At 40.6% G+C, this 25485-nt stretch overlaps 1 protein-coding gene across 2 annotated transcripts in view; it reads left to right on the forward strand.

Moving 5' to 3' along the window:
• Window positions 1-349: 349 nt before the first annotated feature.
• GYPC (glycophorin C (Gerbich blood group)) overlaps window positions 350-25485 on the forward strand; it is a 34980-nt gene continuing 9844 nt past the window's right edge. The window contains exon 1 of one of the 2 annotated variants that reach the window (XM_040068847.1): window positions 350-537. In XM_040068847.1, the coding sequence (XP_039924781.1) occupies window positions 504-537 (34 nt within the window). In that variant the 5' untranslated portion in view covers window positions 350-503. The remainder of the gene's footprint in view (window positions 538-25485) is intronic. The other variant, XR_009208021.1, reaches the window with a different exon arrangement.

Genomic DNA, 25485 nt, shown 5'->3' on the forward strand with positions numbered 1-25485 from the left:
GGGGGATGATTGAAACAATGAAAATTGGAAGTCCTACTTTCAATCTTACCCACTAATGGTAGACATTTTAGGAAAGGGATTCAGCAGAAATTTTGCGCTTAAAAGAAATAACATCAACAGAAGTGGAGAAGGTTTGGGGAACTGGATTTAATAGGTGTGTCTAGATTTGGCTGAGAATGAAAAAAACATTTTCTTTCCACTGGTTGCTGGCTAATAAAAGCAAAGGGGTGGAATACATCCAACTTGCAGAACTTGAATACAGTTACTGCTATCTGCAAATGGGTGCCCCTCCCCGCTCATGTGAGCTACACAGGCAAAAGAGAATGACACATGTGCTGTTTCCTTTTCCAGTTGTAAAGGGGTCAGGAGCCAGGCAAGGAGAGCCTGAACAAGAGGAGCATTTTCCTGGGTTCTTCCAGCTGTTCTGTTCAATCCCGCCGTCAGTTCTGAGCAGGGAAGAGAGACTGTCAACACAAATAAGGCATTTTTCAAAGGCGTAAATTATGAGTTCCCAAAACAATGCGACATCTCAACCACGTGAGTACCCTTACCCCCCTCCCCCCTTAAAATAAGAGTGGATTTATCAGTCCTTCGCTTAAGGAAAAGATTGTCTAATGCATTTCATATGGGGGAAAAAAAAAAGAATGCCTGAAACTAATCCTGAAGGAAAAAAGTTGTGAAGAAGCTGTTTTCTTTCTTTATTCTTTGTGTTCGTGTGTGTGCGTGTGTGAGAAAAGAACTGAAACAGGCTCTGCAAACTCTGGCTCACGAATAGACCAAGCAAAGTTAGTAATGTTTCCGCCTAAACCCCAGCTTAGAAAAGTTTCATTTGAATGTTTTTCCCTCCCCCCGCCTTCAGGAATGAAGTTATAGAGCATTTTGAAAGCGTACTGACGCTTTTTTAAGATAGTAATGGTGCTGCCCAACTTGCGTTTAGAGTCTCAAGCTGTCTGTGTGTAACATGAGACTCAAGCCACAAACTGACAGTCTATATTTAAAGCCACAATGTGTTTCTACTCCTAGAAATTTAGAAACATGGGCTTAAGGACAAGTAAATTGTTTTTTTAGCAAGAGAGGGTACAGGAGGGCAAGTCCTCTGTTTGCATAACTATGCATATTTCAGTAAATTTTAAAAGAGAGAATTTGGCCCAAACAGTCAAGTGAGCACAGAGGCTCAGCTGCAGTATGGTAGTGTTCATTTTGGGACAGTATTACAAAGAAAAGTGAAGGAAAGGGGGTGGATTATGATTTGATAAGCTGCAAAAAACTCTTGAGTTTTTGGTACTGCAATATATCTTTTTAATTCATTTATTTAGTGTGATCTTTCTTGTTTTAATTCAAGAGAGTACTTTTGTTTTATTTTTAATAAATTAACTGCCAATAGCAGAATTGTTTATCATACCATAGTATTAGTAATGAAGGCAGAAAGTACAGATAGCACTGCTTGGAGCAGCCTGCAATTCAGGGTTTGATCCAGGTACTGCTGTAATGATATTTGTTCTGTATGACTGTAGACACTGAGAATATTTCCCAAGCTTTGAATGAGGCAGGCTGATCCAGCAGAAAAGACATAGTAAGCAGAATCTCTGGAATCCCAACCAACAATTTCTAATTTAGTCCTTTAGTCCTTTTTTGCAGATTCTAACCTACAAGAAAGATTAGATGTTATCTTAATATTTTATTCTACTTTGTTCTGCAGTTTAGAATATTATAGCTTGTTTTCTATTGCTTGTTTTCTGTTACAGACAGGAAAGGTGCAGCCAGGCTAATTTGGCATTCTGAGAGCCTGGGTTTGATGAAGCTTGCATAAATTTCTGCTATTGGTGCTCTCCAGACATGTCCAGGAGGGTGATCATGACTCACTGAGGTTCTTCTTCTGTATTGTGAAATGTCAGCTAGGGTCCAGACCCAATCTTGTATATTTAGTGACAGCCTTGGCCAAGTGACACATCCAGGACCAGCTCTACAGTCCTGAGTACATTACATACGTACAACTTCTCTGGCAGACTCAGGTTGTCAGACCCCACAGAAGACCCTAGGGAGAAACTGGATGAGGAGTTCATGCCCATTTGGGCTTTTTGCCCACTCATAAAAAGGAAGATGCATCAGGTTCTCTTGTTTTGTTTTTTTTTTTTCCAAAATATAGACAGGAATTTTCAACTTGGACTATTTTAAGATCATATGATTCTCTCCATGAAAATATATTGCTTGCAATCCAGCTAGAAGTATCCTGGCTGGAAAATGATCACAATATATTTGGTTTGGTTTGGTTTGCTTTGGTTTGGTTTGGTTTAATTAGATCAAATTTATAGATTCGGAACAAAAGTTAGAGGGAAGTAATAATACTGTATTTCTGTATAATGCAAGTTTGGTGCACTGATAATGGTAGAGGATTTGAGGGAAGGTCTTTTGGAAAAGTGTCTTATTTCCTAGTAAATTTCCTGTTATTTTTGAAAGAAACAAGAAAGACAAAAAACAATTGAAAGTTCAGTGTATCGACAGGCACTGAGAGGCACGGGCAGCAGATGTTTGCCAGAGAGGCAGAATAATTGGGAAAACAAATTTGCTTCACAGCCACAGTGAAAATCTTTGAGATGGGTGTGAAAATGCATAAAAAAGTCATCAAAAATTTTTTACTATACTGAACATATGAATTCTTTGCTGAATACCTGCAGGTGAGACAACAGAGCAGCTGCTAACTGATGTAAACTGAACAGTGTTAAGTTACCTAATTACTCATGTACTTTGCTTATCTCCTTGTCTTCACCCATGGCTGATAAGGAACTTTTATTCATTCTATAAATGCAGTATGATTCTGTCAGTCCAGGGGGGAGCATGCGCTGTTTCAGATTTTAAATGTTCAGCCCTGTGAAGGCTGTAAATCTATTCTGCCTCTGTATTCTGCACCATCTCACCTTGGGCACTTCCCATGCCCAGCTCAGATATCCACCAGTTATCAGAGTGGGCTCTCTGTACAGACATGAGGGAGACAGTAACTCTGTGATGCATTTGCTTCCTGCTCAGATGTACAAGCAGTAGCTGCCTGACTTAACTATGAAACCTGAGGAACTCTGCAGGTTTGGCAATCTCAGTTCAGCTGGCAGCTTTTGCCCTCTTCCTTTTAGACTGCAGTGACCCTATTTTGAGGCAGTGGGACAGCTCAAATGAGGTGAAGGATTAGGACAACAAACGTCACCAAGTCAAAGATTCAACCTGGGGAGGCAGTGATCCATTCAAAGCCATCTTTATGGGTCAAAGGTGTTCACCCCTTTGGCAAAGGTGCTCTGTAACTTACAGGATTTCAGCTGTACTCAGCAGGCTGGGAATGTTTATCTGCTCCCTTTTATACTCCAAATGTCAGCTGCCAAAGGAGCTAGTAGTTAAGGAGAGCAGTTTGTGGAGACTTCTCTTCCTCATCATCCATGGACAGATAAGGTCCTCTTCCAGGGGGGATAGGGAAGCGTTCTGATGTGTGTAACACAGAAGAAAAGGAAACCAAGAAGCAAGGCTGGTCCTCAGGCCACACCCCAGCCACAGAGAGAGGAAGAGGGTGAGGAAGTGGGTGAAGCGAAGCCAGTTCCTAGAGCTCTATGCACTCCCTCTGCATTGCCAGGTGTCCTCCAGCAGTAACCCAGGCACTGCCCTGCTTAGGAGGGCAGAGTCTGCTGCAGCCTCTGTTTCACAAGCAGGAGCTCTTGGCTCTGTCAGCCCAAGCTTCTCCACCTGCCCCAGTGGCAGTTAGAGCTTCTGGCAGAGTGAGTCACTCATGTGTGGGCTGTCCCCTCACAGAGGCCCAGACCTTGCAAAGGTGGCCTCAGGTAATGGCAGAGTGACTTCTGCCAGTGGGGAGTGTGGTTCTGAGAACAGCCTTGCCGCATCTTTAACTCATAATGAGGTATATTTTGGGGCTGCAAACTATTTCTTTTATATGTTCCTGGAGCAATACCACTTTCCTTTCCCACAGGGCCTGTGAAAAGCCTTGAATGAACCCTTTAGGTTTTTAACTGTGTTATTCACACCTTGGCAATATATGTGATTTCACTGCCCTTAATCAACAGAAGTGCTTGCCTGTGACAGTAAGTGATAAACAAAAACAGAGGCTATTGATTATGAAAATCTGGTCTTCGCTGGTAACCCTGTGAGCATTTATACACAAGAAAACCTACAGATTATAACCTCTCATTTTTAGCACAGGAATCTCAAAACATATCCTACAAACATTTATGTAAATGGAATGTCTCTGCTTGTATGTTTTTTTCCCACCACTGTGCATATGAATTGGAAAATTTGGTTTTATACCCCAGGGCTCTCCTGACACCCGCATTGTCTGACATACTTATGTGAAAGTGTGGGAATTGAAAGGCTTAGAATGCACCTGAAATTTCAGTAATTAACAACAGAAATGTTGGCAAACCACTGAGCTGGAGAGAATAGGGAGGATATCAACCCAAATAGGAGTTTGTTGTTTTAAAATACATGATTTTCAGCTTTGCTGGGCATAATTTTAAATATATATATATATATACAGTAGATGTTAAAGATTCAGGTTATGGCTAGTTGTGTGCTTAAGCCTGTTAATATTACAGAATTATGCAGTGACTGCATCTCATTGCTGATACTGCTGCACCTTTCTTTCTAGGCTCTTGTGTAATATACCCTGTATCCATCACTGTTCAAATGACTGAGTCCAATCAGCAAAGTCTTTTGTAAAACATGCTTTCAGGACTGTATTCTCTAATGAAAGTCTATTTGTGTGTGTGCTCTGTGCAGTGCCTGTCTCTATTGTTGGGGAGGGATTAGTATTCCCATAGCATAGAGAAATTCAAGCCAACAGAGGGATCTGATTGTGCTAGGTGCTGTACAGTCACCTCTTCTTCAAAAGGCTGGTAAAGAGGAGCGATTACAGGTGGGAGGGAAATGACTGCTCTCCATAGACACTGCTGGTGCGGCAGCTTTTAGCTGGGAAAAGCTGGAGAAGTAGGAGTTGGTTTGATTCCAGTAAAGTCACTGGAGCAACAGCTCTTTGCTTCCCACTCCTTAATTTTGTAATGCATTCTCAGGAAAAAAAAAAAAAAAAAAACCCAAACATATTTCAGAAGTTATTTAGCAACTGGCTTGCTTGTTTCCCACAGAAAGATCAGAAAATTTTGAAAACAGCATTTGGCATAAGTAGGAACTTTGTTTACAATTTTTTGCTTCACATACAAGCTGTGATAGAAAATGCATGAAAAACCCAGATGCCACAGTGACAAGAGTATAGGAACACCTCAGGAGGGCAAGTATTGGGGCAGCAGACAACAGTGTTTTACTCAATTTTCTAAGTCAGATGAATCTGACAGCATTACTGCAGTAATGAGTAGATGAAAAAATTCACCAGCTGCTAAGCATTCTGAAAACCTACTTGGAGGATGGAGAAAAGTGTCACTTAGAGAAACCAGGCTTTGTTTGCCAACAATTTATGAACACAAATGGAGGAAGGGCCTCTCTTCTCTGGATAATTTATTTGTGACTGATAATTGCATCAAGTACCAACACTGCAATGCTACAACAACAGACACGCTGCTCATAATTTGAGGCTGAAATAAAATCTGGACTCCTCTGTTTCTCAAAGAGTCAGCACAATCTAATTCACACCAGATTCCTATCTCTGCTCTGTTAGCATGGAAATCAATAGCAAACTGCCTGTGCTATACTGCTCCCCTATTGCAGATGTACCTTGCACGTGTAGTTTCACCAATGAGACAGCTGGCTAAGTGATTTTCCTCTTAATTAATCATCTCATATGCAAAGGAGGCCAGTTTCTCATATCTTCTTCTCTTTTGACATATGTTTCACCACAGGGTTCTTCCTGATGAAGCAGAAAACTTCACTTAAAATCTCAATGGGTTAAACTTGTTCTGCTGCACTGGAGTTTTAAAGTGATTTTTCTTTCCTTTCCTCTGCCTCTTTTTTTCATCTTAAGAGGGAAAAAAAAAAAAAAATTCAGTTATTTCATGAGGGTCTCTACCTCTTTTTTCTTTAGATAAGCCCTGAAACAGAGTTAAGCTTTTTATCAGTAAGTTGCAGGGGGGCTTTTGAACACACCCTGAGACAGTTCTTTGTTATTGTGAGTGATAAATGCCTATTTTACTGGGGACTACTTGTTTAGGATATCTAGTTTTATGAGGCAGTCCACACCATAAAGAGCAAGTGTGACAAGGCCACAGTCATGCAGAATCAGACATCAAATCCTTACATATGTACAGGTGTTCAGAGTTGCAAGCAGAGACTCTTTTAGTAACACCAAACCTAGAAAATGGGTTTGAATTCTGTCTATACACATATATATACACACCCAGAGTGTATGTATATTCAATATACCCTGCATCTGTATGCGTGCATGTGGTGGTTCTTCATGCATATACAATGACACATGTATTTATACCCACTACCCTTTCCACACCTTATATGGCTTTATTTGTTCAGGTTTATATTCTGCTTCTAGCTCATCTGTGCTGGGAGAATTTGGTAGGGGGGAGAATTTGTCAGGGCAGAGAAACACTGAGCATATTAGTATATTCATACCAAAATTAAAGTTATTCTTTAAAAAAACTACCTTCCTTTGGAAACAAAATACTTATTCAAGAATCAACTCAATCATATTGCATGACTCTGTGTGTCCCCCTCAAACAGTTGAGAAGATTAATTTATACTGGAATAGATCTTACAGAATTGTTATTCCAGTTGTTAACTTTTTTTTTTTTTTTTTGGTAGGCAAACTTCTCTGTTCATCTCGTTTTCTTTGAAAAGTGTTCTTATTAAGACTAAAGCAAGATAGATACTTCTTTTCTGCTAGTTAGATGTTTCAGAAAGTTCACTTAAGGAGGCATGAAAAAGCAGGTCTTTATGGCTGACTTTAGATAAACCAAATAATACTTAGGTGAGACAAGTAGAGCACAAATCACTTAAACACAAGTCATTAAAGAGTTACATGTATGAATGAGTAGAATGAGTTACATGTATGACTTTCTAGTGGATAGTGAAGAATTGCCATAAAAATATAATCATCCAAGAGTTCAGGAAACTTGTGTACATTTTCAAAAATCTGATGTTTAAAGTGACATGCTGGATTTTAATATTTTATTGCTATCTTCTGGAATATATTGTTGCATCCTGCTTTCAAGATTTTCTTAGCATGTATTAGGGCTAGAAGTTTACCAATTTATTATGAGACAGTCTAGTCTTTTACTCCTGCAACTTTATAACCAGCACTCCTGAGCTAGCTGAGGTTACTTTTCTATTGATGGTTCATGCAAGTGTAATGAACACAATCCCAGTCCCATCCAACAAAGCAAGCAGGAAATTAAATCTTTGGTGCATCTGTGGCCTCTCTCACACCTGCCCTCTCATGCTGTCTAGTTCAGATGTCCTCTGCACCTGCTAATCCTACCTGTCTGCCCCTTTCTTAGCTCACAAGTAAATGTTCGTGTCTGAACATATGAGACACACAGGTCCCAGCTGTTAAATGCCATTTCCCCCCTTCTCTCAAGGACCTTCCACAGTGCTGCCAGTGGGAAGGAAGAAAAGAACAGGACAGGAAGACACAGATCTTTCCCTGTCACCATCTGGGTGGAGGCTTTATTTCCTTTGAGAGTTGCGCTCTCTTCCACCCTCCCTCTTCTCTATTGATTTCTCTTTGCTCCCTCATCTTCACAGCTTGCTATGAAACACCACCTCCCCTCTCCAGATCTTTCCTGTCATCACATAGCAGTTTTTATTTACAACTGGGACATGCTTTTTACATTCTGAATTGCACGATTGGGAGAGATGATTATTGTCTGTCTCTCTTGAATTTTCATAATTACATCAATGGCCTTTGATTTTTGGACTCTATTACATAAAAATCCAGTTTTCCCCACACTGAACTCATAGTTTAAAGAAGCTATGTTACCAGTTACTAATGGCAATTAAGCCCTCACTGGAAAGAGGAGCTATACACAGAATTAGGCTGTATCTCTCTCTACAGAAAACCCTGCATTAAGTGTTGAGTACACCAGGAAACAAATCTGCCGTTGGGAACCAAGTTCCATCTTCCCTTTTGCTTTGGGAAAAAATGTTTTTTTCACTCCTTTGCAAAACCACTCAGTGTGGTCTGAAGACTGTCAAAAAGTGTAACAGGAAAAGTCATGTTACTCAACCTATCCGTGCTCCGGTCATGAAGAGTAGAGTGAACCACTTCTGCTAACATCACCAAAGCCAAGAAGAACACCACCAGGTCAGGGAGAAGAAGGCCACATTGACTGGGACTTTGAGCAGCATTGTCTAGTGGAAGATGTCACTGACTGTGGAGATGTGGTTGGAAACAAATGGTCTTTAAAGCCCCTTCCAACCCAAGCTATTCCATGATTATATGATCCAAAGAGTGCTTTGTAGGTCCTCCTTGTGAAGGCTGTGTCCACCTAATGTGAAGAAATGAATTCTTTTGAAACCTTGCTGATTTCCTTTGGCACTTTACCATCTCCCCCTAAGAACTGTCTACTTGTCATACCTACAGCTCAAGCAACAGGTAGTGACTGGACCCATGAACATCCTTAAAAAGGTGAAAAACACCCTTCAATCTTACCTTTTCTATAACTGAATGGATCTGGCTCCCCAAAACACCTCTTCCCAAGCTAACAATCCCACACCCTGACCCAAGAACCCAGATTTGATTTCCACTTGCTGTACAGGGGACAATTTGAAATTACTACAAATCCAAGCCATTATGACAAGAGTAGTGACACATGGTGACTTGGGATGGTGAAAGATGGAAAAGAGTGTTGTATGGCCCCAAAAGAAGATATTTTTTTCATACCCTCGGTTATCTGAGTCTTTCCTCTGTTTCCAGCTCTCCAGTTAATGTTTCCTTCCTACTCATGATTAATAGCAAGTTTTCCTCTCATATCCTTCCCATTTCCTCTTGACAAAATACAGGCTTCTTCATTGCAAAAGTGTATCCTTTTTACTTTGTTTAGTTTGTAAATTTCTCAGGACAGAATCACTCCTCCCTCCATCTCTTTTCTAAACAAGAATCACCAAATAATTATTTGACACTTAGGTGCTCATGTGGCAGTGACTACCTCTGTCTTCCCAAGTTTCTTCATCAAGTTGCTGATTCTGGATAGAGATTTCAGCCTCCTGAAGCATGAAGATAAAATGCAAAAAACAACCTTAGGTATGACATCAACTGGTAATGCATATCAAGCTGGAAGGACTTAAGGGGTTTCTCCTTGAAAATATTTTTCCCCTAAACACATTTATTTATATTCTCTGAGATAGTCTCTAGACTGTGGAGATCAAAGAGAGCTGGAAATCCAGCAGGGTTTTTAAGTGCATTAAAGGTACCGTGTTTCAAAGCCACATGCCTGAACATTTAAGCACCATGGAAGAAATGAAGTAGCAGGTGGTAACACATGTAAACATGATTGTTCTAATCTTAATACTTTTCAATTTGTCAAAGCCTAACTGTGTGACAAAGAGACAAAATAAAGGATGCTGTGTGCACATGCAGACACACATGAGAGCATAAAACCCAAGGACACCAGCCAGCTTTTCCCTTTCAGCCACATTTCTGATCTTATAAGTCATTTACAATAACAAGGATGTGTATCTACCAGATTTATGTGGAACCTGGCAAATCTAAGCATGGAGTGCTTCTTGGGAGATTTGAATACAGAAATGTAATTCCCTGCTGCACTTCTTTTTTGCTGAGGTAAAGAATATAAAATACCATCCACCATAAAACAGCGGCATATTGTAAATGCCCGCATATTGTGAATATATAGAGAGAGAGACAGTCTATAATGTTCCTCACTTAGCAACTGAGGCATTATAGAAATATTTTCAGGTGCTTTCACAAAGTGAGACAAAATGAGACTATTTTTCTTTTTGTTGCTCCTAAAGAAATGAGAAAATATTAACAAGTGGTGTCCACCAGATCTAACCCCTTTCCTACCATAAGTTTTGGTGTGTTTTCTGTACAGCTCTAGCTGTAAATAGAAAACTTCATCACCTGAGATCACCTGAGATCCTGGCCTGTAAACAAATCATCTACCATCTCTGTGTCCTTCCCATTTCTGTAGAGTTTCTTGGGAACTGCCTCACTTATTGCAAGCTGTCATTGCAGTGCTAAAATCAGTGTTGTTGTACCCTGGAACTTGAGATTGCTCATAGTGATTTTATTGGACTTTGTATCAGAATTTGCTGATTTCAGATCTTAAGTTTTTAATACTACTCTGCTTCAAATGCCTTAGTTTAGCTCACAGCAGCTTCGTCTACTATCACCACAGATTTTAATGAAGGCAAAGTGATTTATCAATGGTAACTAGAACTCTTGTAGGAAACACCATTGAAGACTGGGGGTAGTGAGGAGAAAATAAAGATAAACTGATCCTGTATGCTCCCAAATAAAACTTCCCGCTGATTCAAGGTTTTTACACATTAAGAAAAGATGTCTGTGGCTCCTGAGCTCATTCCCCCTGTGGATTAATGATCCAAAATGGACTCTTTGTACCAAGGCAGAGTAAATCACCCCTCCTGCTTTTGGCAGGCAGGAATATAACTGGGGAGATAAATGCTTTTACATTTCTCTGAACTTTGCTGTTGCTCCAGGGTAAAAGATTTCCCCTTCTGGAATCCATTAAAATCTGTGAATCTCAGACAAAAACTCTTCTTCCTCCTCCCACGTTCTGTGTGAGATGCTTAATCTCTGCATCCTGGGGACATAACCATTTGTGAGCTGGAAACAGAGCATGAGCTGAGCCCTTCTGCTCTGAAGGTACCTCCTCTGGCTTCCTTTGCTTGCAGTAAATGACACCCTTCATTTTGACAGCCTCTGACTTCTGTCAGAAGGCTCGTGACTGACTGGAGCAACAATGGGTTGACAAAGAGACATGAAATTCTTTAAAATGTGGCATTGTTAAATAAACAAAATCAGCTTTAAAGAGGGGAGTAAGTGAGATGAGGTACAGCTGCATGACTCTGTTTTTTGAGAAAAAAATGCAGCCTGGACTTTTCCTCCCTCTCCGTCTCCACAAATTGAATTTCCTTTAAGGAAAGGTCATGCCTTCTTTCCCAGGCTGCTGCAAGCCTTCCCAAGGCAGGAAGCATATCCTGTGTCCTGTTTGCTCCAGAGTCCAGGAGCAGAGCAGACAGGAGCGTAACTTCCACACTGCTGCTCCCACTGTGCTGATCTTAAGGGACCTGAGTACCAAATCTCTGGGTGAATCTTCCCCCCTCTCAATCATGGTGCAGCCCCAGGGCCTTGCAGAGCTGGCAGCAGCTGGCCAGAGGGAGAAATACAAGCTCCTTCCTTTGGAGGTCTGGATGGCTATTTTTGTCAGATACGAAACTGCAGCAGTCATTGGGGGAGATGTGGGAGGGGGAAAAACACATGTTGTGCAATTGAAGATTGTGTCTGAGGTTTATTCCAGAAGAGAGGGGTATATTTTCCTCATTGAAATAGAAAAAGAGGCTTGGAAACTGTAACAGGAAGCACATGCCATTTTCCACTCAGGTGATTTCCTTCACAGCTCACCTGAGAAGCTGGGGCTGAACCCTCCCCAGTCATGCCCTGCTGCCTGCAGCACAGAGCAAGGTCCAGGACTTGTGGGTGGCTGAGGGAAGTTTGCCAGGGAAATACACACAAATGTGGGTATTCATCTTTCCAGTTGATTTTGTTTTTCACTGCTTGGTACTTTAGGGCACCAGCTTGCTGTCTGTGGACATGAGCATCCATATCCCTTTGAGGATAACTTCCTCCCACTCCTCCCTCCACTGAAAATATCCTTGGTGAGAGGAGATGTAGCAAGAAATGCAAACTCCATCCCTTTACAGACACAAAGCCATGGCATATCAGTTGTGGCCAAAGGTCATATCGCTCTCCAGAGTCCCAGGGCCACACACATCTGTCTTTTCCATTCCCCAACCTTGTTGGGATATTTCCAATCCATCTTCTAGCTAAAGGGATTTGATACTGGTTTTGTTTGTCCTTTGTTTCACTGCCATTGCACGATGAAGTGGTGTTGTAGCATGACCAGAGCTGCCTGTGTGCCTCCTTTAGCCCTCACCAGCTGTCAGGTTACACCAGCTTCAAGGAAAAGATACTTCCTTTCCCAGGAACAATGCCACCTCTTCCCATCCCATAGAGAATCCATGACAAGTGATAGCCAGTGTGGGTTTGATCCTGATGGTGCTGGGTTTTCTTGCCTAAGCAGGACTTAAAAGCTTTTTCATCTCAGCCCACGGAAGTGCTGCTCTGAGCATGGAGCTGATGGGCTGTTTGACCCACTAGAGCCAGTAGCAGATGCTTAATGGAGAGTTAAAGCACAGGCCAAACAACAAGGCATCTGAGGAATGGGAAAGTTTTGAGCCAGAATTAGTAATTCAGTGTTTAAATTATTGCCTTGGGGTATAAAAGCTCTTGCATTTTCCAGAGTTTCTCATATGAAGTACTTTAACCTCCTGCTCACATCCAGACTTGGCACTTGGCGGGACTGAGCCTTGTCTGACGCTCTTCTTGAACCAGGTCTTTTAACTTGTACTTGAAAGAATTCAGCCTTTGAATCTCAGCATTACTGAATGCACAGCCAGTGGCAGGGAGCAGAGAACTCCTTTGTCCAGTTCTCCCAGGTAACTCCAGTGCCTCCAGGTGGGTGTGACCATGACTTTGTCCCCTCCATCTGTGCAGCAGCTGCTCACCCCAGCAGTGAAAAAGGCTGTCTAAAGCCAGCTCTGCAACCCAGCACAGCACAAATGTGCTGGAAAACCTAGCCCATCTTGGAATGCAGCCATGGTAGGGAACATCTCTGCCACCCCTTCTCCCCTCCTCATTAAGTGAACCTTCTACTTCTCAGGCAAAAATATCCAGGGTATGGTCTTAAAGCCAGAGTGCTGTGCATGACCCTTCTTTAAAAAGCATGTGCATCTCCTAAGGAGCTCTTCATGTTGACTGTCTCCTAAGGGGACTCTCAAGAACAAAGAAGCTAGAATGACAATCTTAGAGCTCCTGCCTGTGTGTTTAACACTCATGGCTGCAGCAGGGAAACAGGGAAAGACTAGCAAGACTAGCATGTCTCGTGAAAGGAGCCCAGTAGATTTAGAAAGACAGATATTCAGGTCTTGTGGAAGAAGGAATTAAATTTGACAGAGAGGCCCTGTAAAGCTGGAGTCTGTGGCCTGTTTTATCTACTTCTTTAAGTTTTCTATTTCAGCCATACAGACAGAGCAAAAAAAAAAAAAAAAAAAAAAAAAAGTGGGCTTTACTCCTCTCTTGTAACAGATATATACTTGTGTCCAAGCCTTGCCATGGCATGAAGTACAGCACAGCTACCCCTGAAATAAACTGCAGGTCACACATATCTCAGGGTGGAACTTGGCTCTTAAACAAAATTTAATGGGAGTCTGCTCTGGCTGAACTCTACTTATGACTTCATATTTTCCAGGGCTGTGCTACTGCTGTTGGCTTGTTAATTTTTCTTTCTTTCTTTCTTTCTTTTTTTTTTCATTCTCTTTATACTAATAGTGTTTCAGCAGGATAACTTGACCTTATGAGACTGTACAAGGCACACTTCTCTAGAGGCCATGGTAAATAGTTTTGAAATATTATGAGAGTGCTTTGAGAAATTTGCAGGCTGTCTCATGACTGCTTGAGAAGGCAGACTTTTGCAACCTGTTAGGCAGCATCAACTGGTGAATTAAACTGGGAAGCTGGAAAGCAGAGAAGGTGGACAGAGGCTATACATTATGTTTCTGGCTTGATTCTATCATGTTTCTCACCCTCATAAAATGCAGTTTTTAAAACTTCCGCCACTGGCCCAACTGAGCAGCTGGAATGTGTGAGGGAACTGATCTCAAAGGAAGCAGGAGCATTTTAGCTGTGAGAGCTCTTGCAAATGTGAGCCACTTGGTGTTTCACTTTGTGTGTTGGGAGAGCCTTGAGCCAGCAGGGCCAGCAGGGCCAGCAGCGACTGCTGCTGCTGCCTGGCCACAGAGCCCCATCCCTGCCTGTGGAGGTGCAGCAGCCCTGAAGGAAGGATGGCACAGGGTAACAGCTCTGCCCTAGGATCCTGATTTGACAGCTGAGAGAGGGGGCCAACTTCTCAGTGCATTCCAATATAATCTTACATAGGAAATACCAAGCCAAACTTTTTCCATGGCCTTCTAGAGCTACTCTAGTTCAAAGGAGTCACTGGACTCTGAATGTCTGGAGTTCTCTGCTCTGCTCAGAGCACTCTAGAAAAGAAGTCTCCAGTTTTAAACAGCTGCTTTTCTCTTTATGCTTTTATTCTGGGGAACTTGCTTCCCCAGTATGTAGATTTATGATGTATTTCAACCACTCAAAAGACCATTCCTGTTTTTTGCCCTCTCTGCCTGCACTTAACCAACCTCTCTTTGTTAATGGATCAGCTGACAGTCAGACTGCAGATTGACTTGGATCAATTTGCCAATAAGTAAATAGCCCTCTAAGTAAATAATAAATATGAGTAAATAAATAAATATTAAATGGGGGAAGGAGGTTTCCTTTTGGTGAGCTTGTTTTCTGCTTGGAAGGAAAATGTTTAGGAACAAGAATGACCTTTGTTGCAGGAATGTAGCAGCCAGCTCAAATCACAACAATTCACTTTCCTGCATAGATATTTCATGCACTTAGGAGCAGCCCAAAGGCTTTACTGAAAGTGAAATATATGTTGATCAGAGAAGAACCACAGCAAGCATTTGTTGCCATTGAAAACTACTAGACCATATTTCTTTGCTTAATGACATGCATTAATCCTCCATTGAAATTTCCAGGGCTGTCCAAACTGAGTCTGGCTTTAAAGGTTTAAAATACAGTCCAAATTATAAAAATGTGGCATTCTGACCAAAAAAAAAAAGGAGCTGGAAAAAAGTCTCAGCAATATTCCTTTGTTTTTTCCTTTGTTGTTTAAACTAAGGATGCCATCTATAAGCTTTGAAATGTTTTCAAAAACATGGCATTTTTTAGATTGGTGACCAGAATATGAATATTATCCAAGTAGCTACTACTACTTCTGTTTTCAGTCCAGTTTCCTAATGAAATGAGTCTTCTGTGTTCCTGCTGTCTATCTGTCTGCCTAATCATCTGTTCATCCATCTGCCAGTTCTCATCAAGAACTTTTGGGTCCACTGACTAGTCTCAACCAGATTTGAAAGAGAAACAAGAGCCTCGGAAATTATAATTTTCCAGGTTGCATGAAAGTCAACACTGTCTAACTCACGAGCCATTCAAGTGAAGAGTAACACAAAAAATACTCCTTATTAGAGGATTAAACTAAATTAAGTTCTTTTCTACTTAAGAATATAACAGCATCAAGTTTTGGCATGATTAATTTCCTTCCATAAACATGACTCCAATTTAACGGGCAAAACATAGAGGGTAAGATCCCATTTAAGCACCTACAGGAGATATCAAGCCCTTCTGACCAGGGCATGTTGAAAGTTCTGCAAAAAAAGTGGGTCTCACTACCTCATAGCGAGGTTAAGCCCTCAGCACAAGCTTTGGAAAGGGATGGTTAAGGAGTTCTAACAATAATGTTTGGGATTTATTTTGCCTAATTATAGACTCTAGAAAGCTAGACTTCTTTAACCTATTTTAAGCTTGCTTATTGGTTGATGGGAAGGAAATTCCCACACCATACTTCAGGATTCACTACACTGTGTGGAGGCTGAATAGATCTTGCAAGAAGGCATGTCAGAACAGGGTAGAACAGAATAGCTCCAGTTGGAAGAGATGCACAGCTATCATCTCAGCCAACTGCCTATTAGTATCCTCCTGCAGCACCTGTGGAGACAGCTGAGACCACACAGACTCCTTTCCAGCAGTCAAACATCTCGTCAGGCTGGTTATTAGCCTCCCACCTACACGGTCATCAACATTTGTGTTGCATTAGGAGAGAAGAACATTAGCAGTAAACCGTTAATGAATTTCACAACAATATAAGTCTGTGCTGAAAAACATCCAGTATATGGCTTCAGCGCAGGTCTTTCCGTGCTTAGCTCTGTTAATGTGTTCAATATGCTATTTTTCAAATAATGCCAGAGAGTTGTCCAAAAATAATACACAAATGCTCCTTTTTCCTTTTTCCCCCCAACAATTATTGCACAATCTCTCTAGAATTGCTCAGGTGAATGATAGATGGTAAAGAAGTTTTGCTAAAATTCCTCAACTCTGTTCAGACAGCTTGAACTGATATGTAAATGTTTTCCAGATAATAATGTGGCCTTTGTCTTCAGAGCAGATATGCAAAAGAAACGTGCATATTCATTGAAGAAACCTTGGGAAATAAGAAATCTTGTTGCCCTGAGCTACTATTTGCCTTGCAAGTTTCTAAGGTGTTTCAATATGTTTTATTTTCTTTGTTTAATATGCTCAATATTCAAAGCATTTGGAAAGTAGTTTCCACTACAGATATCTCCATTAATAATATTAATCTCATCTGTGCTCCAGGAAAGATCTCTGTGTCCCTGAAGAGCATATGCTAAACATCCTGACATTTCCACTTGCAATGCACAGTAGACAGTGCCTTAGGCAAGCACTGGTGTATGAGCTGGATTGAGCTGAATACAATTCATATCAAATAAGCCAAGGGACGGGGCACAGAGAACTCCCATTTCCAAGAATTATCACCTGTTGGACTGCTTCACTACGAAGTATTGACAGTGTGAATGAGCATAAATGGAGAAACCTGCCCATGTTGGGAAAATTATTACAGTTTTCTACGGATAGGAGTCTGGTACATTCTTTGAACTCTTACAATATTACCAGGCTTTCACCAGTTTCCAGGTGGTATCTAGGCGACATTATGTGTAGTTTGATCATATCATCTTTAGTTTAAGCACAAGGTCAAGTTTTTCATCTCAATGAGAAAGAGACATTTATCAACCTCAATAGAATAATGGCCATGTTTCTATCTCAGCATGTCAGTGCTCATTAAAATGAGTTTTCTGCCAGCAACAGAGTCAGTGAAACACTCTTGCTTTTGGATCTATATCTCTGTCCCCTAAGTCTCACCCCCAGTATACAGTACACCCCCAGTATATCAGCAGGTCCCCATGGTGGGGGCGGGGGGTGGGGGAGCTGCAGGGTTTCTGGATCTGTGTGCCCTGATGGCTGGAAAGATTGTGGTTACCTCACAACTGACTGCTGCTAAACAGAGCTGAAAAATGCTAAGTCCTCAGTGCCTTTCCTTTAATGCTGGGCTACTCTGGTCTCCCTTTTCTCTCCAGTCTGCAGTTTTCATGAAAACTGAAGTAGTCCTTATCTCTGCCTACTTTTCCTTTAAAAACTGTTGGAGTTGAATAACGGAGTCAAAATTTGTGAAGGGTAAAAGGACAGTGAGACAGATAGCAGGAAGATAGAAAATCAGTATAAAAATGTTGTTGAATGTATTTGATGAAAATGTTTCAAATTCTAACAACTCATTCTGACTGTCTTAGTTAAGGGGAATAATTTTAACTAATGTTTGTCTTAGTGCCAAATCCATAAATGCTTAGTGCCATGTCCATAAAAGAGAGTATGTTTCAAATGTAAACCAAAACTTAATCTTTAGAAGTTATTTCAGTCATAAAATCAAGGACAAAAACATTAAGAAACAGAGATCACCTTATCCTTTTTATGATATTATCAAAAGGCTTGAGAGTCATGTCTGAGGCTGGTAGATCTGGTAGGTACAAATCAGAAGCTTGTCTTGGTAAATAATTACAAGCAGTTTAGCAATTAAGTTGTCTTACTGTTTCATGTAACCCCTTACACAAGGGATTGGGAAGGAATAAAGACCTACTCCAAGATCTCTTGGCCTCTGGCTTTTCACTAAATAAAGAAAAAATTCTGACTCAAATTTTTATGCTTATCTTTTTAACATGAAGAGTTTAGATCAGTGGGGTATCTGTTTTCATGAGCAGTTTCTTAAAAACTATAAGATAAATATCAGTTACAGGTCATGAGATGGGCTTTCACTATGCCCATGGTCAGCTGCCTTGATTACTTATGATCATCTGCAACATTTGCAATGATTAATCAGTTAAGCCAGCAACTCCTGTCTATTCGGCTTTGACCTCAGTGTAGGAGCAAATGGCTGGTTTGTTCCCATTTTGATTCAACAAAAAGTGAATGGAATTTAAAATTGTTGACTTTGGAGGAAAGTCAGTCAGAAATTAGCAAGAATCATCAGATTCACTGGATATTTAGTGTTTCTTTCAAAACCTTCCCAATTATAAAGCCTTCAAAAGGAGTACTCTGCTCCAATGAAGAGGGGAAAGGTGAGAGGAGGAGAGGAAAAGGCAGGAAAATGTCCTGATCATGGACGGTACATGAGAGATTGATTTATACTCCATTTGCCACTCCTTCCTCAATTAAACAATTCCAGGTCAATTTGTCTTCCCCAGGAAGGCGTTGTATATGAGTTGGCTTTGACATCTATAGAGGAAAAATGTAAATGATGGCCTGGTTAATTAACTTATTTCCATGGAAGAGTAAGGAAATTTTGTAGTGATATAACTGAACATATGAAGCAGACAAAAGAGGACACAACTTCCAAATTGCCACATGCAGCATTTTTTAATAGATTGGACCTTCTTCCAGGTTATCATACTTCATGGACTTTTGTATGATAAGAAGACACATTTGGTCTTCAGACATTGAGCAGCCTTCCCATATAAGCATGGCAAAAACTGGTCACTGCAATATTTATAGTGTTTCTAAGGGGGAATTGCCATTTTAATGCTCTTACCAGACGGACTTAATTGCCACCAGAATTGGTGGTAGGTATTCAGCAACCCTGAACAATGAAGTTAAAGTCTCCAATAACTTCAAACAAAACAAAACAAAACAGAAAAAAAAAAAAAAAGTGTATATATATATATATATATATATATATATATATATATATATATATATATATAGTATGTGGTTCAAACTGTTCAGACTGAAAGGGGAATTTGAGGGCACTGTCAGTTCTTTTTCAGTTCTATTGGGGGATAAATGGAGAAGTTAGTTTAAAAAAAAATCTGTGTGGGTTTTTTTTATATAATCCTTTAAAACAATTTTTTTCTCTTTTTAAATTTGATAAGTGGTTTTAAAAGATCATTATTATTTTTAACCTAAAATAGTTTCCCAAAGTTCATTATTTTCTCCTTTTCCCTCTTATCATTATGGCATATCACATGATTACTTTTTGACAAGATGACTTTTAGTATATCTCTCCATCTCTGATTTTCCCCAAGACTCAATGACAATCCAGCTTCACAAAAGAAGGATAAACTCTGAGTGAAGCCCTTACTTCCACAAACATTGTAAAATATATTTTCTCTTATTTACTTCATAACATTCTAGAACAGCGAAAAACTATTTTGTTAACACTATATACTAGAATCAAATGCAGTTATAATTGCGTGACAATCCTAAACTAATTAAACTAATTTGATAATTACTTTTTATCCTTTCTATATTATAAAGTGTCAAAAATCTTGAACAGACCTTTATTTGAATGAAACTGAACTTTGTCTGTTTAGAATTAATGACAAAGTACTTGTTAGCTGGGATAACAAGAGAATTGGGCCCAGAGCATTTTGATTTTGTAGGTATTTTTAATCTGCATGATGTAACTTACACTTTCAACACTATCCATTTACTTGCCCGAAAGATCCTGTGGTTGTTGTTGTTATATGACACCATTATTTTCTTTATAATAATTTAGTATACAAGTGGCAGCCAAATTATTCTGTCTCTTTTCCAGATTGACAGATGAGAAACTGTTCCTTCATTTTGAAAGAACAGCCTTAATGTGTTTCATAGTCTAATGGGAGATGGTGATGACTTTTTCAGCCGAATATGTCAAATTGATGGGTTCAGGCTGATGACCCTTCGGGAAAAAAGATGCCAGCTCTGGCAGGGTACTGCACACTTACTGGCAAATATTAAAATAGGTAATGACTTTTTTTCATTCAGCATGGCCTTAGTGTGATGCATCTGATATTGTAATGGGCCAGAGAGCAGCTTGAGCAATTAACATATTTCTAACATGAAGTTTTCAGAAGTTGGTTCTACTCATTTTTACAGATGCAATTGCAGTGAACCAGTTCTAACTATAGCTTGTAAATTAAATCAGTATGCTAAGGTTAATAGATTAATGATTTTCTCATGAATGCAGTGTGTTGGCAAGGCACAAATATAAACCAAAGGGCAAGGAGGACATACCACAGTTGCATAAACAATGGAGGTGTTAAGACTTCATTAGCTTTCCTGTGATAAGAAACGTATTGCAATACGGAGGAAACAGGGACACATTAGGACCTGGTTTTCCAGTCTAGGGGAATAATGTCTTCAATAGAACATACAAAGAACCAAAAAAGCTCCTGGGAAAAGTACAGTTATGATAAATACATTTTTATATAGAGAATATTAAATAAAATAAATGGCAGTCATTATAGAAAGAGATTTTAAAAACTGCAAAAGCTGCCTGGTAGACTCCATATAATCCTCAGTGCTTTCAGAAGTTTATAATGTTTTATTGAACCCAATCAAATACCTTAGTATCATCTTGAGTGGAGAAAATTAGAACCTCACCTTATCTTTTTAAATTAAAACTTTTTAAAAATAACACAAGATTAGTATGGTATGTTGTGATAGGTCAATTGATACACACTAAAAAAATAGACAAAAAATTTACCAGACTCTGTATTACTGAGTAAGTGGTATTTCATTCATCTTTTTATATCCAAAGTTCTCTTTCAAAGGTATGGAAGAAGGAAAGAACAATAAATACTGAGGTAAAACCCTCCTCTGAATTCCATCTCTGTCTGGTCTGAATCATGAACTGGATTAATGAACTATCATTCAGTTTGCACATTTCCCTTGTTTACTGGACAGGCATGGATAAATAGTATGAATGTTTAAGACAAAATCATTAAACTTTTAATAGCCGAATTCTAAAGGCACACTTCAGCCTACAAATAGAGACTGCTTACACACCACTGCCACAACAACTCGGTCAGTATTCGGGTTGGTCCTGCAAAGCAGATCCCTGGATTCACTGAGATAAGGTTGGGTTGTTCCTCACCAGGAAAGTCCCATTAGCAGCAGCTTTTCATAAGGTGATTTGTCACAGTGTCCAGTTCACGCTGACCAGCGTGGCCACAGGCTAGCTCAGTGTCTCACTGCGGCAACGTGGTAAGGTCGGAGCGGCGGACAAAGCGCGCCGCTTCCTCCCTGTGGGAACTTGGATCCCACCACCAGCGACGGGCACGTAGATGACGAAAGCAACCCCGGCAGCTAATGAAAGGTGGACTCTCCCGAGCAGGATGTAACGTAGGTTTATTGAGGCAGAGGAAGCGCGGGGCTCTGCACGCTGCACCTGCTGCCCAGGAGAGACCCTGGGGCCAGGCGTGCGGCAGGTTTTAAGGGGGGGTGGAAACGGGGGTGGCGACAACCGGTCAGCCAGTCACAGGAATCGGGGGTTAACCAGGGGTGTGAACCCTAAAACCAGGGACCAACCACAAAATGATGGGAGGGGGTCTCCCGGGCCCCAGCCTATCACTCGACACCCCTCCCGGAGTTTTCTAGAAGCCAGGGAAGGGTCTCCGAGCGACAGACAGGGCGACCACGAGGAGAGGGGGGGGGGATTGACAGCGACAGGTGCAGGGAAGGAATGAATGACAGAAAACGTCCTAACTCATAAGGGGAAAACCAATGCAGAACACAGGGGTATACAGTGGACTCAACCATTATAAAAATAACTTAAAAATCTTACAAAAATAACTTAATAACTTAAAAAAAACAATTTTCACACCACCACAGTGATTAGGTGAGCGGATGCATGAGGAAATATTCCTGTGTGTTTCCTAGTCTGCATGCCTAGGAAAGCCCTGAGAAGGAAATGACTGCCTTAAGGAGTTCATTCACATGGATTGAATGAATTTCAAGCACTTCTTATGCAATGAACGGGCACATCAAGAGAGAAAATGGGTTGCCCAGGAAAGCACTTAAAGACCTACTTGAGTGTAATTTAGCAGCCAAGGCTTTGTCTGAGATTGTAACCTAGCAGTCAGCAATCACGATGCTCCCATCGTGATAAGAGATGCTGGAGTTGCTAAGAATCAAAAGCACAAGCCTGTGGGTAGGAAAATCCTGAAAGATGGGAGCAGGAACAGTGTTGCCTGATTGCTGTCGAGTGGCTTTGAAACCTGTGAAACTCCAAAATGCAGGATCATGCACAGCTGCATGGGAATTATGACAATATGAGGTGTAATCTCAGGCTTTTCATTCTCTACTCAACACTACCAGCTTTAGTCTGGAACTTTATTTTAGGAAATTAGAGAGGCCTTGTGAAGTTTGGGGTAAGGTGTAGGTTATACCATCAAATTGCCCTTGTGGATTGCACAGTAGAGATTTGGCAGCTCACACCAGTAGATTAGATCTAACCTGTAGGGTCATTCCCACGCATTCCTGTCAAAAGTGCCAAAGGGAATCTTTTGCAGGTATGGTTTTCCTTTCATGCTTTCTCCGCGTGTAAATCCATAGCAATCTACCATGAAGGTGCTTAAATTGTTAACTAAAATCCTGACTGCAAAACCACCAAGAGTGCGAATACTGGAATGTTTTTTATCTGGAAACTAATTTAGCAGGCAAAAATGATTCCTGAAAATTAGAAAACTTGAAGCTTTCTACAAGTTTATTCCCTGTGTCACTGATAGTAGCTACAGAATCACTTAATGTTACCCTGGTTTTTCTGAGTTTCTTTATTAGCCTTTTGATTTTCATAAATGGAGTCAGATCTTTTAGTTACTGTAGAATATTATAGCAGTTTTCTACCTTTCCCACAGCAGTAATATAAACAAATCCTTTGTTTTTCCTTCTCTGTCCTTTGTTTGCATATTTCTAACCTGAAAACAATTGTAACTGACAATTCGTCTGGCCACGAGGCTGAGGGGTGGAAACCCCAAAAAGCCAATCTTCTGCTAGACCCACAAATGTATAAAAAGTAAAAGAATAAACAAAGGGGCTCTTCCTCTCTCGGTTTTCAGCTGTGAGCTGGGATCGGAAGGACCTCTGCCTTGCGAAATCTCGTCTGCGTGTGACTGCTTTGTGTGTCTCTGTGACAACTTAAAAGTATTGTTTCCTGCAAGGAGCAAGATCTAAACTCTGAGCTTTCTATGCTTAATGGAAGAAAGTATTTGAGGGATGAAAATGCCCTTTCCCATCACCATATAAGGTGAACAGCTTGTCAGTTGGAATGTCTTAACAAAGTTAGGCTTCTAAAGTAGCTCGCTGATGTGTCTTGCATCTTTATCAGGACTGTCATAATACCGTGTGTCTTCCTTAAAGACCTGTTTTCTGGTGTCACAAAAGCATGCCAAAGCCTCACTTTACAAAGCATATTTAATCCTTAGCATTGTAAACAACTGGAAAGATCTACTTGAATGGAGCTCAGATATAAAAGAAAGTGTAAACAAAAAAAAATTTATTTTAGGGCCAGTGTCAGAATTTTGGGGCAGGAAGTTATTTATGGGTTTTAGTGTTTCAGATTTGCAATTTATAGAACAAAAGAAAACATTACAACTACCAGAAAAGTGCACAGTAAGAATAGGAGAGTGCTGAACCTCAAGCAAAGTTTTTCACTGCTGGACCTGTCTGCTTCAAAAAAGTGTTCCTCAGCCAAAATGGAAGAGGATAAATTAAAAGGGGGGGGGGGGGGGGGGGGGGGGGGGGGCGGGGGCAACCTACTAAAATTCATAAAAATCAAGTTTTATTGGAAAATTGCACCTGGAGGAGTTAATTTAACAAATTTACAAACAAATTTAGCAGGGATAAGGCACCACTAGCTATGTTAACATGTACTGGTGTGCTGCCTGTGAAGCACAAAGCCAGAGATCTGCTTGCAGTATTTAAGTCAGGAATATTTCTGGGGCTTTCACAGGCTGCTGCTTTCTCAGCAGGATGTGATTGATGAGAATGAGACAGGTAGCAATCGTCATTCTATTGCAAAAATTCCTTATCTGTAAGTTTATGAGCAAAACCAGAGTTTGATGAATTTTGGGTCATGACACTAAAGCATTTCTTTCCCATCATTCTGGCGTTTAGAAACATACTTTCCAACAACGGATAATTTGATTTGTGTGTTCTATTCTTGATTTAGTCAACTCATTCTGATGGCCAGAAATTTTATGAAAAACATGTTTCCTCACAATCCTTTGATTTCTGTTTGTCATGGTAACCAGTGGCAGTAAATAACAACGATGTTTAAACACTTTCAGAACCAGATTGTAGCTGGACAAGGGCCAGTATAACAGGGAGAGGAAGTTTTGCAAGGACAATTTAGCAACAGAAAACACAAAAGGTGTCCTTGAAACAAAGGGAAACAATCAAAACAGGTGCAGCAGCAGCTATTGAAACACTGACCTCTGAGCACTCTGCATGTGAAGAAGAGCAGAATAAAAAAGGTACAAGAAGGCCAAAGCCATTGCTGAGCTAAAAATTCCCTCAGTAAACTGGATGTCTTTTTTGCCTCAAAAATTGAAGATACAGTAATGCACTGTATTTCTCACACAGACTGAGTTTAGAGAGGTCACACTGAGGTTCTTGGCCAAGCATGGATTCCCTCCTGGACAGCACTGCTGTCTCACTCCTGCTCAGGGAACATGGTCTCATTCCATCACACACCACGCCTTGAGTGTTCCTCAGCCATATTTCAGGAAGGGCAACACTGCTTGAACCTCGAACAACGCCAACACTTTCACACCTGCCTAGCAGTACTGTACTATTGCCATGAATCACATAGCTATTTTTGGACAAAGTGGAATTTTAGAGAGATTGAAACAGGGATTAAGGATGTATCTGTGCTCTCCACCAACATTGCTCCAAAACAGATCTGGGGAGCAGACCCTGACCATCTGGTCAAGGTGGTAGATGCAATGTTGTGTCACTCCAACTGATGAAGAAAAAGGCTGTCTGGGAGGACAGCAAACCTGTTCTGTGGTCAAAAGGAGACACACAAAGGAGTAGTCAGGCCCTGGTTCTTGTAGCATGGATACTGTGGTGAGAGAAACCACATCACAGTGTTAGCTGGTTGCTGAAGGGCACAGCACTGCCAGCTTAGCAGATCTGTGCCAGCTACACCATAGCTCAAGATGAGTCCTGCATTCTGTTGCAAACTTAGAAAGATGGAAATGAAAACTTTTCTGCAAAGTGATGATACTATAATCCATTATCAAAAAGCACTGTGATGGCAAGCACTAGAGATAAGGCACCTGCTTGTTATCTGAATCTGAGAGGCACATGAGAATGCCAGGTACGAGCAGAGAGTTACTCATAAACCTTTTTTTAATTAAGGGGATAATAATTTGATCTGGAATTAATGTTTGGCAGTGAGTTATATGGCTTGGAAAGCACTTTGGAATTCACACCTTCAAGTATTTGATTGCTGTAGAGGAACCTGCTCTTTTGGCATGCAGCAT

The sequence above is a fragment of the Hirundo rustica genome, chromosome 7 (assembly GCF_015227805.2).
Source record: "Hirundo rustica isolate bHirRus1 chromosome 7, bHirRus1.pri.v3, whole genome shotgun sequence".
NCBI lineage: Eukaryota > Metazoa > Chordata > Aves > Passeriformes > Hirundinidae > Hirundo > Hirundo rustica.